Source organism: Anabas testudineus, chromosome 12 (assembly GCF_900324465.2).
Source record: "Anabas testudineus chromosome 12, fAnaTes1.2, whole genome shotgun sequence".
Taxonomy (NCBI): Eukaryota; Metazoa; Chordata; class Actinopteri; order Anabantiformes; family Anabantidae; genus Anabas; species Anabas testudineus.
The window spans coordinates 6,337,753-6,351,850 of NC_046621.1; the positions used below are offsets into that span (position 1 = coordinate 6,337,753).

At 36.9% G+C, this 14,098-nt stretch overlaps 1 protein-coding gene across 5 annotated transcripts; it reads right to left on the reverse strand.

The window, feature by feature from the left end:
- Positions 1–374: 374 nt before the first annotated feature.
- Positions 375–13,345, reverse strand: amacr (alpha-methylacyl-CoA racemase). 5 transcript variants are annotated; one of them, XM_026355477.1, is made up of 7 exons: positions 12,968–13,240; positions 12,545–12,584; positions 11,020–11,276; positions 10,759–10,902; positions 8,773–8,933; positions 3,888–4,074; positions 375–2,182 (listed from the first exon to the last, which is right to left on the reverse strand). In XM_026355477.1, exons 3-7 carry the CDS (start codon positions 11,264–11,266, stop codon positions 1,773–1,775), a joined length of 1,149 nt encoding a protein of 382 aa, XP_026211262.1. In that variant the 5' UTR covers positions 11,267–11,276; positions 12,545–12,584; positions 12,968–13,240; the 3' UTR covers positions 375–1,772. The 5 variants fall into 5 exon arrangements, with proteins under 5 accessions (XP_026211262.1, XP_026211263.1, XP_026211265.1 ...); XM_026355478.1 differs by having other exon boundaries at positions 12,545–12,656; XM_026355480.1 differs by lacking the exons at positions 12,545–12,584; positions 12,968–13,240 and adding an exon at positions 13,247–13,345.
- Between the last annotated feature and the right edge of the window lie 753 nt (positions 13,346–14,098).

A 14,098-nucleotide genomic window follows, 5' to 3' on the forward strand; every position in this document is an offset into this window, starting at 1 on the left:
AATTGTGTGGCTCATAAAGACCACGTATTAATCAGGCTGTCATTCCCACCCTGCAGCGACGCAGATAAAAATCATTATTTCACAATCATCACAACCAAACAAAATCAACAGAAATACAATGGGTAATGACAGCAGTGGTGCTGTGATGGTTTATATCGACATGAGCTGTCTCCACTGACATTTAAAATGACAAGCGTGATGACAGAGCCATATTAAAGTAAACATGGGTTCACCAAGGCTTTGTAAAACTTGTTTAATAAATTCACTGAAATCAATGTATTCATAGTAAAGCTATGAAAGGAGGATGTAGTCTAAAATAAAATTTTACTACTATATTTTTCAGTACTCTTAAGCAGCATCTCAAAAATAATATGTACACTCACTGCCAACTTTATTAGGCCCAAAACATTAGAAACACCTGTTAACACAACGCACCTCAGGACAACTCCATAGTAGAATTATCACCTGCTGAGATTATAACCTGAGCTGCTGTATTGGATTACATTAGATTGCATTAGTGCAGGTGTACCTAATAAAAGGGCAGTTGAGTATACAATATTTAGTTATTACATTGACATGAACCAGATGAACAGAAATTAGATCATTAATTAATTATTCATTATTAAAATCATACTTTAAGGACATTTTTGCTGAAACTCACATTTGTACATTTTCAGAGCTTTGTGAAACCAGCAGTAGTGACACGCCTCCTACAGAACAGACAAACTTGGATGAAACTAAACAGATGCCTAATGCAGATGCAGCAATCCTTGATTTAGTTGACAGATGTGAAATATCTCTGAAATGTTGCCAGTGGGTATCACTGAGCCATACAGTACCATTCAAGAGTTTGCAGTCATTTAGAAACTTTCTGTTTTTTGAATAGAAAAGTTATTTCTTTTTGTCCATTAAAATAATGGAAAATTGATGAACTCATCAACTTTTTGATGTTGTAAATGACTAGATGGAAACCGTTTTTTAATAGAATTTCTACAAAGGTATGAAGAGACCCATAATCAACCAACATCAGCCAACATTAGTCCTGTGTTTAAATAGCATGTTGTGTTTGCTAGTGCAGGTTTATCGATTGAATCATAGGAAAAAACATTTGAACTTATGCTAGCATAGCTGAAAGCATGTTTGTTTTTGTGGAAAGAAAGAAGAATTTGTAAGTGGCCCCAAACTTTTGAACTGTGAAGCTGTAAATTCTTTTAGTGCAGCAGTGGCACTAAGAAAGAAAAGGCAGCTATTCAAATGTACTAGAATGTTAAAGTTTGTGAGCTCTTGAGAGTCTTCTCTATTTCTGCATAAATATAACCTAAAACTAGATGAGGGGAACCCAGGTGAAGAAAAAATTACACATTTTCATTCATTTATGGAGGAAAATCATCCAATGTTAAATATTTATGCACAAACAGAAAAGTCTAAAACATTCAAGCACCACTGTAAGTCGACTCTACTTGTTCTGAAACACATCCTGTACCTCGCGTCTGGGAGAACGAATGAGAGTGAGATGGAGAAATATTTCATGCTCTCTCACCAGTTTTTTCTTTACGCCGACGTTTGATTTCCCAGCTTATGAAAAGAAAGTGCATTTCCTTTTAGTTCTTTTCATTTTAATTTGATTTTAACCAGTTATCTGACGTGATTTGAGTGGCTGGTCTGAAATAGCTCTGCGTTCAGCTGGGCCTTTTTTATTTTGTTCTGCTAAAGGTTATTAATGTTAAAAATGGAGAGAATGTAGCCCAAACAGGCTTTTCACTTGTGCTCCTCTACAACTTTGCCTTAACAGCATTACACTCTACGACCCCTGCTGCTAGCATTTGGTTTATCTCTGCTGATGTAAAGCCGTACTCTTCTAGGACCTCAACTGTGTGTTCTCCAATAACAGGATCAGAGGCAAGACAAGGCTCTGCAGGAGTCCGAGAGAGAACTGGGGCTGGCCGGGGACTTTCTTCCCCACTGGAGTCCTTGATGAAAGAAGCTCTTTCCTGGTTATGTGGGTGTGAGCTCACCTGCTCAAAAGACAGCACAGGTGTAACACAGGCATCAGTCCCATCAAAAATCCTGGACCAATCTTCCTGGGTTTTTGAGGCAAAACACTTTGTGAAGATTCTTCTGAGCTCTGGCCAGTCACTGACACTCATCTGCTCTGGCAATTCCTTATCATCCAGCTCTAAGCCTATGGGGTAAACAAGAGTTTAACAGGAAAATGATACTAGTGATAATACTTAAACATTTTTTCTTTGTTTTTCACAAATCATGATTGTTCTCCTGTAATTAAATCTATTATTAATGACTCATTGAGCCGTACTCAGACCACATTTGTGGTGTTAAGTTAATGAAAGTTGCTTTTGTTTAAGTTTTTGTTGAGTTTCTTTTTCCTCTATGTCTTTACAGTCAACAAACAGTATGGACATAACACTTTGCACTAGTACTTTGACACTAAATGCTTTTAGTGACCACATCTTTCAAATTAAATTTTTTTTTTCACTCCATCTCAACCACCACTAAAAAAAACACTCTGTGTGTCCCCTGTATTACCAATCCTTGCTGTCTCGTAACATTTAAATGTACATTTAAAAACCTAAAGTAACACACAATTACCTCTTAAAAACAGTGATACATGTTATAATGCTATTGGTTGTCATTATATTGTGGGCCAGAGGTTTCTTGTTGAGTTTATTGGTTCCATTATTACATCCTGGATGTAAAACCTCCTGTGCTGAGGAGAAATGTGTAACCACATGTCAAAACACTAAGCTTTTTGTAGGCAAATCATATAGAGACCATCAATACCAGATAATCACTGGATCTGTTCTGATTTGTCTCATTTTCCTAGACAGGAAACTGTCAGGATTATTCCCCGTTTATTTATTTTGGATAGATTGTTGGTACATGTCACAAAGACACCCCTTGGGTCTCAACTAAATTTTTTAATTTTAAAATTAAACATTTTTAGAAGGAAAAGCAATAATGATTATTAAATGTGAGGTTTGACAGGTTTTGTTCACATGTCCTTAGAGTACTTGCTCTCACAGACAATGGTTCAGTACACCTAGAAGTCACAGAAATAGTTCATGCAGGTTGTCATGGAAATTATGTGGATACAATATTTTATTAGCGAATCAGCAGCAAATATCTCACAAAGGAACTTTGAAGGAATATTTAACCACAATGTGTTGGTTAGTGTAGATGAGCTATTGTCAATAAGGTCTTATACTATGTGAGTACCATCACAACATCAATGGTGAACAACTCACTCTCATGAGTTCTGTGTGCACATAAAAAAATCTAACAGTGCTTGCTTATGGCACAAGTCTCTAAGCTAATTTAAGCTCATTTCTTTACTGTCATGTAACTGAGACACTGCTTATCGTTAGCAAGGTAGCAGATTCAAGAAACCCGATTCCCTGAAAAACAATGATTTGTACCTATGTGCACGAAGAAAGAGTGCAAACAGGGAAAGTAGCTCAGTGGAGTGGGTGGATAAAAGAAGACAGTGCACTGTCAGTCTCCTCGAACAGACAAAAAGCCAGGAAGCAACATCATCAATAGCTACGAAGTTAAAACCTGTTAGCCATGCTTCCAGAATAACTCCAATGTAGTAGAGACATCCTATTACCAATGTGCTGCATTCATACTACATGTGAATTTACAGTAGCCAGGTTAAAACAGTGCATGTAAACATATTCTCTGATTAAACATGTGACTTCATTTCTGTGCTGTGACTTTCACAGGTTGGTTGTTTTTCATTTAACACTATGCCCTCAGTGTGCCACAGTTTTCCCTGGGGTTTGGGAGTTGAGACAACCGCACATATGTGACACGGCTGACCACTGTCTTAAAGGTTTATTTCTTCTTCAAAAATGTTGCTTAATACAAACCTTTTAGTAGTTGTCTGTAGAACTGTGGTTCTATGGCACCCACAGCCATGTACTTTCCATCTGAAGTCTGGTAAGTGTCATAGAAGGGCGCTCCACTGTCCAACATGTTCTCTCCTTTAGGATGGTCCCACAAACCAATACGACGTGATTTCCATATAAATGAACCCACATATGCTGCTCCTTCCACCTGAGGACAGGAAGTGAGAGGAAATTGAGAACATAAGCTCAGAGTTTATGTTATAAACCTTTTATATTATTCCAGCTTTATGTCAACTATAAAGGCAAAAATAAGATAAAGCAGAATGCTGACAAGATCTGTGGTACCTCTGTAAGTCACTTAGATTTTTATTTATTCATTCATGCAATGAGAGTGGATTAAACTATAGTATATTTGTTCAGTCTATAATATTATAGCATCTCATAGTTCAGCTGTAGGTCTCTAAGTATCAGTGTCAGCGTATCAGCCTAGTAAAACCTTACCTGCGTAGGAAACACACAGAGAGGGTGAAATGCCATTCCTGTTTACTGCAATGTCATAAAAAATAATTTCTTTTTGAATAGTACTTTTCATCTAAGCTTATAAAGCTCTACACAAAAGGGTACTTTCCTGGCATTTACTGTATAAAACATCAGCAGCCTGTATTGCTGATTTGTTTAGGATTCATATGTGTATGTGTGTTGCTACTGCTGAATAAAATATACCACTGAATTTCACTGGTCAGATGTAATCAGCCACCTTCATACTGTCATCCGCATCATGTACAGTGCATGAAAGAGGCTGCAGCAGGGATGCCCACTGTCACTTCTATTATTGCTGATTGCAATCAATTCAGTCAGTGTAACCTCTAATGAAGTCTGTGCTGCCTCTCAAATGTCATTTATATGAGCAAACAATAACAGAGGCTCAACAAAGGAAGTTAGAATATTTAAAGAAGTAACACAGTGTATTGTGTATTTTCTAACACTGTTCCACTACTTTGTACCATACCGCTGCTCTGTGAGTCATCATGGACAAATCAAAAAAGACGTAAGACAGTTCTGTCACTGGTCAGGGCTTCAGCACATTCACAATAATTCAATGCCAAAACCAAGACTTATGCATGAAATTTGGAGTCTGTGGTAAAGCAATCAGGCGATTCTCTGAATGTGTGTTCTCCTTTTGAAAGTCTCTGGTCATAAAATATGTATTTATGAATTACAAAGAAATACAAGACAATGAACAGAGAGCATGCATTAAAAAACTCATCCATACTCTGCTTTGTATCATCATTCTCTTTGCTGACTGGTGTCTCATGCCAAGATTCAAGTGGCAAACTACTCATTAAAAACAAAAGTCCTCTCTTAAAATTAAGACAGCACTTCATGCGGTCATTTCATAGAAATCTGACAGTAAATTGCTTCTAAATTGTCCACAGGTGTGAAATTTTGTGTAAATATGCGAGTGCCAGCCTTGTGTTAGACTACCCACTGCAGTGAATGCTGGTATAGGTTCCAGCCCACGCAAACCTTGGAAGGATAAGGAGTTATTGAAAATGGATGGTTGAATGGATTGCAATAATGTCACTGACAACATGATTTTGACTGAATGGGCACAGCCTGATGTGTCACGGTTGATAGTTTTAGATGGCATACTGCCTTGATTGTATCTGGCTTCTGCGTGGGCACTGAGGAATCATCACAATTATATGGTGTTCCACTGACACACAGCGCTAGCCAAACCAGGTGTTTCTGTAACATCACGATGAAGCATGTCCTTTCACTGAAATGCAGATTTAAGTTTCCATTTATTACAAATTGTTAAATTTTTTAAATGTTGAAGTATTTAATATTTTCCTCAATACCTGGAGTACATGTCACAAAATGAAAAGTGTAAGCAAAATCTGATTTTGAATGTTCAAACTTTGCATATTTGAAATATGTTTTTACTTTTAAAACAAATACATAAGACACTTTGTTGCAGCCCTTGTTGACTTGTATTTAATATGGCAATATGGCAAGACTCATTCTTCTGCTGCAGCTTTAATGGACAGGACTTTCTATCAAACTATCTTTTCATATAGCTTTAATTAAAAAAACAAAAACAATAAAAACTAGGAAAAGAACATCTCTGGTGGGTAATGTATGTATGTTTATGTGTGATTGCACACAAGTCTACTGTGACTGTGAGTGAAACACAGCATGAAAATATTAAACCAGCAGCAAAACACTGTGAGAGAAACACTCTAATCTCCTGAGCTTTCACCATAGTAAACACAGGCCAGGCAATGATGTAAAGTAGAATAAACACACAACACAACTGAAAATAATAATTGCTTGAGTCAAAATAGATATATGAATTATTTACATGGCTGTATGGAAATAGGCTGCATATACTATAGCTTACAAATACCACAGACATGAATAACAAGAAGTATTTGTGTGTTTATTACAGTAAACACTGTCCAGATTCAACAATTACTAATCTAATAAAATAAAAATTCAATTTAACAGTTAGCTTTAAAAAATAAATGAATAAAAAAATGGTCATGACCACCTATGATGCTTTAAAGGGAGACTTCTGCAGTTTTACATATAAAGGTAAGTTTAGTCGTCCTGAGGACTACTGAGCTGGAAGTCAGGGGGAGTCGGATAATTCTGATGGGCCCTAAACATAAATCGAATTATCCGTCAATTCATTGTTCTGTTTAAGCTGCATAAATGTACACAGAGTAAGATGACAGGCTGTAAACATTTTAAAACTGACTCAAAATTACCTGACTCAAAAAAACAACAAAACTATTAGTGATGAAAATAAATATGAGTGATGAAAATGGAGGGCGGTGCAAGGCGGAGCAGCGTGACTTAATTCTGTAATCTGTCCTGGTGTTGTATATTAGCAACAACTAATTATGTACCAGAGGCTGGTGCATCATCAATTGTGCCCAGTGTAACTGACTAAAAATGACAAAGATGATCTGTGGCCCATGGTTCCACAGATTTTTTAAATGAATTATGACCAGGATAGATACTTTTATCCATCTGTGTGACCATCTGATGTGTTTACATTACAGATGATCAACAAAGTCATCATAACATGACTCCTATAGCCTATAGGAGAGTTCAGAGTGGGACAGCCACTTCGCAGGTGAACTGTTTAACACTGTATCTGTGTAGAGGAGTGAACAACATATCTGATAATTGTAGGCAAAATGTATTAAATTATTAAAAACTGCACATTAATTATCTGCATTTAACACAACAAAATATCAATACATAAAAATACACAAACAATGCCGATTAGTGTACTGATTATGACGTCTTGAGGGTTTTCTTGAGTTAGCTTTTACAGTCAAGTGCTTTATACTCTGAGGACATCGAGTTTGAAGGATGAGGGCATTTAACAGGCATGAGTTCCATTATGCAAATTGTAGGATGTTTTTAAGAATCATATTGCAGATTCAATTTAAGCAGATTCTGTCCTCTGGTGTTTTCTTTTTGACTGTTCTTCTTAAAGTCTGTCACTTGCACATCATGATTTTCCCAAGCATCTCAACATCATCCTCTCTTCTTTCTTACTAATCCCATTAGAGAATTAGAGGTTGTCATTGTAAGTAGATAAATATCAGGACAGCTGGAAACTGGCTAAAGAAACTCTGACAGATTAAAATGTGAAAATCATCAACATTGTACTGAGCTGTATAAAATGACTAAAATAATATTAATAATAAAAAAGAATCTGTCGTAGCACAGTCTCTCAACTTTATGGTGACATACAGTACTAAATTGCTGCAGTATCTCTTCAATGTGGTAACACAGCTAATCAAAAACCACAGTTCCACAATCTAAAAACTAAATATTGCATTAATGCTGGTAGCATCAAGTCACACAGCTGAGTGTGTCCTATGACAAACATAAATAAATATACACTTTATTATAATTACATGCTTTTTTATTTGAGGATTTTTGGAGTTTCCCAAATTCAGCAGGAGTTCATTAGAGCAGTTCTGCTTTCTAACCTCCTGGCTCCATTACAGACTCTGTAAGTGAGGCACAGCACGGGTTGGAGACTTTGATGTGCTTTTCAAAAAACTTTGCTAAGGGCTATCCAACTGATCACTTATCCCACTAAAAGCAGATTCTAACTCAAGGTTTGCCACAGTGCAGTGCACCATCACACTCGCCTTATATATCTTCTCTGCAGAACTTGTGTCAATACACTCACAGCAATCCAAACATGCTGAATGTTTGTTGCAGGGCTGTCATCAGCCTGAATGTTGCCCAACACTGACTCAGAACAATCTCTGGCTGCATTTTTTTACAAAACATCTCATCATCATTTGCTTGTGTTGGCTGTGAAAGATGGTACAGTATAGAGACCCACAGTTGTTAAAAAGATTTGTCCCTTTGGCAGTTAAACCCGTTAATGAGCAGCTCCTCGTTGACAGACGGGAGGGTAGGGAGACACTGAGATAATTGTCCAGACGTTGATGCTGTGTCTGAGCATGTTAAGAGCGATGTCTTTGGATAATAGCGTCTGCCAACTGCCTAAATGTGTGATGTGTTTGTGGGATGCTCTTAGATGTGTGTTTGTGTGTATATGTGTTTGTGTCAGTGTGAGTGCTTGTGACTAATTTAAGCCAGGGTCTGTACATGTGTTTAACTAATTTAATGTGTTTTTATTGTGACGGTTTTATGTTAGTGCAGCAGTGTCCCTTAATCCCAGACAATTTCTCTTAAGGCAGACAATAAACGTAACCTTGAAAAAAGTTACCTTGGCACCAATGAAAAAATATTAAATGCAAATTTATGAAAATGACTTAATTTTTTTCCCTGTCTTCTTTCCAAACAGAAGGCTGAGTGGTTAGTGGCAAAGAACATGCTTAGAGGAGATTGGCAATATGCTTACCATGCTAGTATCAATGACCTGTCCTTTCCCTGACCTTGTCCTCTCCAGCAGTGCTAGAACTATCCCCAGGGCACAGGTAAGACCACCACCTGCAAAATCTGCTAACAGGTTTAATGGAGCGTAGGGTTTCTCTCCACTGCGACCCAGCCGGGATAAAAGCCCTGTGACAAAAATTAAGAAAAGACAAAGACTCAACACAGTTGGACAAACAATAGATAACCAGCCAGTCCGCAGCCAAGGAAAATGATCAAAGTCAAGGAATCTGGGACTCACACTAAAAATCAAACCAGAAATGTTATCAGCCCCCTGCCAACAGACACATTCTTAAATGTATTCATTGTTATAGCTATATGCACATAACACCTTCAAAGATTTCATTTTTGACGGAAAAAATTTTGCTTTCTCTGAACAACTAGAATCTAACATTTGCACATGGCTTCTTGATAGTTCTACTACTGTTATCATCATTGCAAAAAGCCTTGAAGAAAATACTGGACAGTTATATCAGCTTCCTCAGAAGTCATATTTCCACTTTTTCTTTTCTCTTGCCTTCTGTGAGTGCCAATTAAAGAGACATACCCACTGAAGCTAATGTTTCAAAAAAATGTTCTCTTCAGCCTCTCTACTTTGATCTGTGTGGGCAGTACAATCCATACAATACATTGCTATAAAAATAAAATAACCTATTTATTGTTAGTTATTCCCACCATACATTCACCCTGAATATTTAATATTCTTACTTAATTGCTGATGTTGGTGAGTGAGGGGGCATTTTTGCTTCAGCTCCTTTGAATTTCTTTTCAGGCATGGTTAGGTTCTTATTTTGTGCCATAAAACACAGATGTGCAGATTAATGAGCTGGGAGTGTTTTAATCAAGCATCGAAGTGTTTCTTAAAAGAATATTAGTGATATTATTATATTACATCTATCTGAATGACAGTAAAAGAGAATGATCTTTGAAAAAACTTAAATCTGTATTAATTAATTCATTTGTGAGAGCTATATTAAAGTAAGTGCAACTTAAAAAGACTTTCCAAGTTGTTGTTTTTTTTATGAATTTTAATAATGTACACCCCCATGTTACCACAATGTGTTTGGGATATCTGTATCACCACCCAGTGGTATCTATAAGTTGGTACATCAACTGTACACTGTATGTATCAGCCATTGTTTTGTCAAACACAGCAGGTGGCGTACTTCTCATTTTTAGCACTCGGACCTTGTTCCTGGCTTACATTAAAAAGTTTGGCATTTCACTAATTAACAGGCTCTCTGTAGCCATGACTGTTTTCAGCCATAGACTGTACAGGAGTGTAGAGACATGACTTTTTAATGCCACTGTGCAACCACAAGCAATGGGAACCAACAGTGTGGACATTAATCGTAATAATCAATCACCCAGTAAAACTTTGATTCATTCTGTCTCAAATTTTTATTATCTTAATACTATATATGTGCCACATACATTTAATCCATATTTCATATATTATGCTGCACATCAGGGAGTAGGTACAGGATGTGAACATTAATTAGGCTGTCACTTGAACTGAGTGTTTTGCCTCCTCAGCCAAGAAAAGTTGATTGGAAATCTCAGAGTCTAGATTATTTTAGTTTTTAGTTACGTGCAAATGTTAAAGGATGGATAAGTCGATTGTCAAGGTTTTATTATGTCTTATCTGAAGGTTGAATTCTGCACAAAGTAAGCACAGAGTTTATTATAAATTGAATCTCAACATTTGTCCCCAAGGTCACACTGTGCGTTATCTAATCCACGCCTGTCACAGGTGCACAAGAAAATGAAATCATGTGGAAGTCTAATCCTGAACAAAGTCAGCATGTGCTGATAACATGCAGAAATTCAACTATTTCTTTCAAAATCTCCCAAGACCATGAAAAAAAAAACATAGATGCACTTAGATGAACACAAAATGCAAGAACAGAGAAGAAAAACAAATTCTCCCCCCATAAACACTATATTTTATTACCTGAAATGGCGAGGTAGTTGATGTCATGCCCAGCTGCAGTGGCATAAGGTCCACTCTGTCCATACCCTGTCAACCGAGCATAGATCAAACAAGGATTTTCCTTTAACAGCTCCTTTGGACCAAGACCCAGCTTCTCCATCACACCTGGAAAAAAGTAAGTCATCAAACATTTATTTTCCACTCCACACTTACCTTACCTCTAAGTCGAATTTCAAATGCAGGACTTTTACTTTTTGCTTTATTTAGCGCCATTGGTCTGACCTTTACGATAGGGCTCAAGGACCACATCGGACTGGACACAGAGCTTCCTGAGCAAAGCTACACCCTCAGTGGACTTCAGGTTGATGGCCACAGATTGTTTGCCCCGGGCCTGTGTGTCTACAGCTGTGGCAAACTTGGTCCGATCCACTCGAATCACCTTGGCTCCGAAGTCTGCCAGGATCATGCCACAGAACGGTGCTGGAGCCAGACCTGCCAACTCAATCACTCTTACCCCAGCCAGTGCCATGATGAAAGGACTGTAAGGTAGAAAATAAGCAACACATTTAAGTATAATGCACCACCAGTAGCAGTGGTTAAAGGAGATTTACTGCAAATTATGTGTTACTGGATGATGGGCTAGTGGGTAATGTGGGATGTTACATATCTAATAACTCCATAATAATGCAGCTACAGGTTTTGACATGTCATATTATGGCTGCAAGTAATGATGATTTCAACAGTAGCAGCCTCCAATTCTACTTGAATTGCAAATTAAAATAGCTTAATAAACCCTACAATTGAGTAAAAAACAATTTACTTTGATTGCAATTAAATGTTCAGATATTAATATGAGTAGCAATGAGTGAACCACCATTTATGTTGCACTCGTAACTTGTTGATTAGTTGATTGGTTTGCAAATGATCAAATGATTAAACCATTATACTTCCCAGGAGCTCTGGGTTATATAATAAAAATGCTTAGTTTGTCTGACCAACAGTCCACAACCTATAGACACAAAAAATGTTACATTAATATCTAAAGAAGCTGGAGTCAGAAGTTAGATAGTAGGTACTATCTCCTCATCACACTTTTGTTTTGACAGCTGTTGGTAAAATGGTTATTGCACATATTTAGTTTGGTTTACACATTTTTAGTAAAAATTATCAATAGAAGGAAAGTGAGTGTTGTCCAACCTATAAAGGCTATTAAAACAGAATGTCCTGTGGACAGAGCTGTGACACCTCCCTTGTCTGTATTTTGTCAGCTCTTCAGTCTTTTATTAATCCATGACCCTGTAACCTCAAAGAAAATGATGCTTCACAGCAGATTATGGTTTTACACATCATCATTATGCTACTAGGCAATTAGAGCCTAATTCTAGTAACAGTGCATCAATTCCACTGTGTATTATAAGCAATAACTCACATTTGCCTAAGCCTATATGTCACAGCATATTTGGGCTGAAATGATTAAGCCAGCTCATTTTTAGACCATCTGAAAAAGAAAATCAGGTGTAACTATGCTAACAATTGATTGTTTAAGCCATTTTTCAAGCAAAACTAATCTAAAAACATATTTTAACTTATTTCATCATTACAGGTTATTGAGTGTATATTGCTGTGATTTACTTCTTTTTAGTTTTAAAGACAATTAATAAAAAATAATGAAAAACCATCATACAACACCATCTGAAAGCCATCAGACTGGTCTTAAATTCAATCTGCAATATGATAGTGATGGCAAACACACAGACAGTACTGTAAATAGCCATAATAAAAGAGAAGTAAACGAAGTGGGGCTTTCAATGAGTCCTGCACCAGATGTTGAGAGGTTTAATAAGGATCTACGTGGAAAACATTTGTTGAGAAGTGGTATTTTAAAGGAAAAAGTGATGACATTAAATTCTGTGGAGTGCCTATGAAGAACAACAATAGTTCTGTTAGTGGCGACTACCACTAGCTAGCTAATCCACCACGGTTTGTACAAAATGCAAATAGGAAAACAAGTATCTGGTACTTTGTACTTTGTACAAACCGCTGTCTGATGTTATCACTGTCACTGAAAAAGTGAAAAAAATAGCTAGCTAGTTGGCACATTAACGTACTGCTAACACTAACATTTACTTATTTAAGCTAATGCTACGCTAATATAAATAGATATATTTCGATATATTCATATATATTTATATTTGTGTATGAGAAAATAGTTTAACTTAACCTGAGTTACCTGTACACGCCTCGGGTGAAGGTTTAAGTTCCCGGTGTAATTGAGCTTTGAACTGAGGTGGAGTGAAGTTAGCCTTAACTAGCTGTTAGCCACTGAAGTTTTAGAGAAACCTGCCATACTAACGTTACCAACGTTACAAGGCATACAGAAAATCATAACGCATATTTAATACAGACACGTTCACATGGATGTCAGCAGCTTAATACCGTTACTTTTCTCTGTGAAGGTGACTAACACCACACATGTTTCTAATACACTTAGCTCGTCTGTCATCCTCACCTTCACGGCTCCGTGTTCACTTAGTAACAGCTGGAGGTGCGTTAGGTCAACGGGCGGCCTCACCGGCGAACCCCGTTTTAATATTCACCGCTCCCTCCGCCGAGCCGGGCGGGTGTCGGTGTACGCTGGTTGTTAATAAAAGCGTACCCTACTCACGTGTAGCATCTTGGTGACCTCAGCGCGACAGTCGCTGAGATCTCTGGGAAATGAAGTGTTTCAATACTTTTCTTTAAATATGTTGAAGTAATGAGATAAACTCAACAAAGAGAATTGATGAAACTAGTAATAATTATACAAAAATATAGCATATAATAACCATTCAAAATGTTTTCTATTTTATTCATAACAATATAAATAGTTAGCTTATTGATAACAGTAAGCAATAAGTGAACTGACACACATGCCTCAATGTACTTTGAAACATGTATTCTTTGTCCATACTGAAAGTAGGTTTTCATACCTGTCTCCAGGTACATTTAGTCCTATTTCTGTTTAAAATTAGCCTGCATAATATGACACTTGAGCAATCTGTATCAGAAATAACAAGATTGTAAGTAATTTTTTTACTCTATTAACGTAGCTACACAAGTGCACACTAATGTATCAAACAACTGCTATGTTAGCCTTTTTAGTAAAAAAAAAAAAATCCTTTATTGTTTTGCTATGTTGACTTCCAAAGCCAGAGCAAGGAAACAAAAAACATGAGAGATTTGTCTAAAAAGACACTCTTCTCAAACAAGTTTTGATTCAACACAAATCTATATTTAAGAAATCATATTCACTGATAAACTTTGAAGTAGTATATCAAATATGGTGTAAGACAACTTATGGGTTCTTGTGAGTTGTTATTTT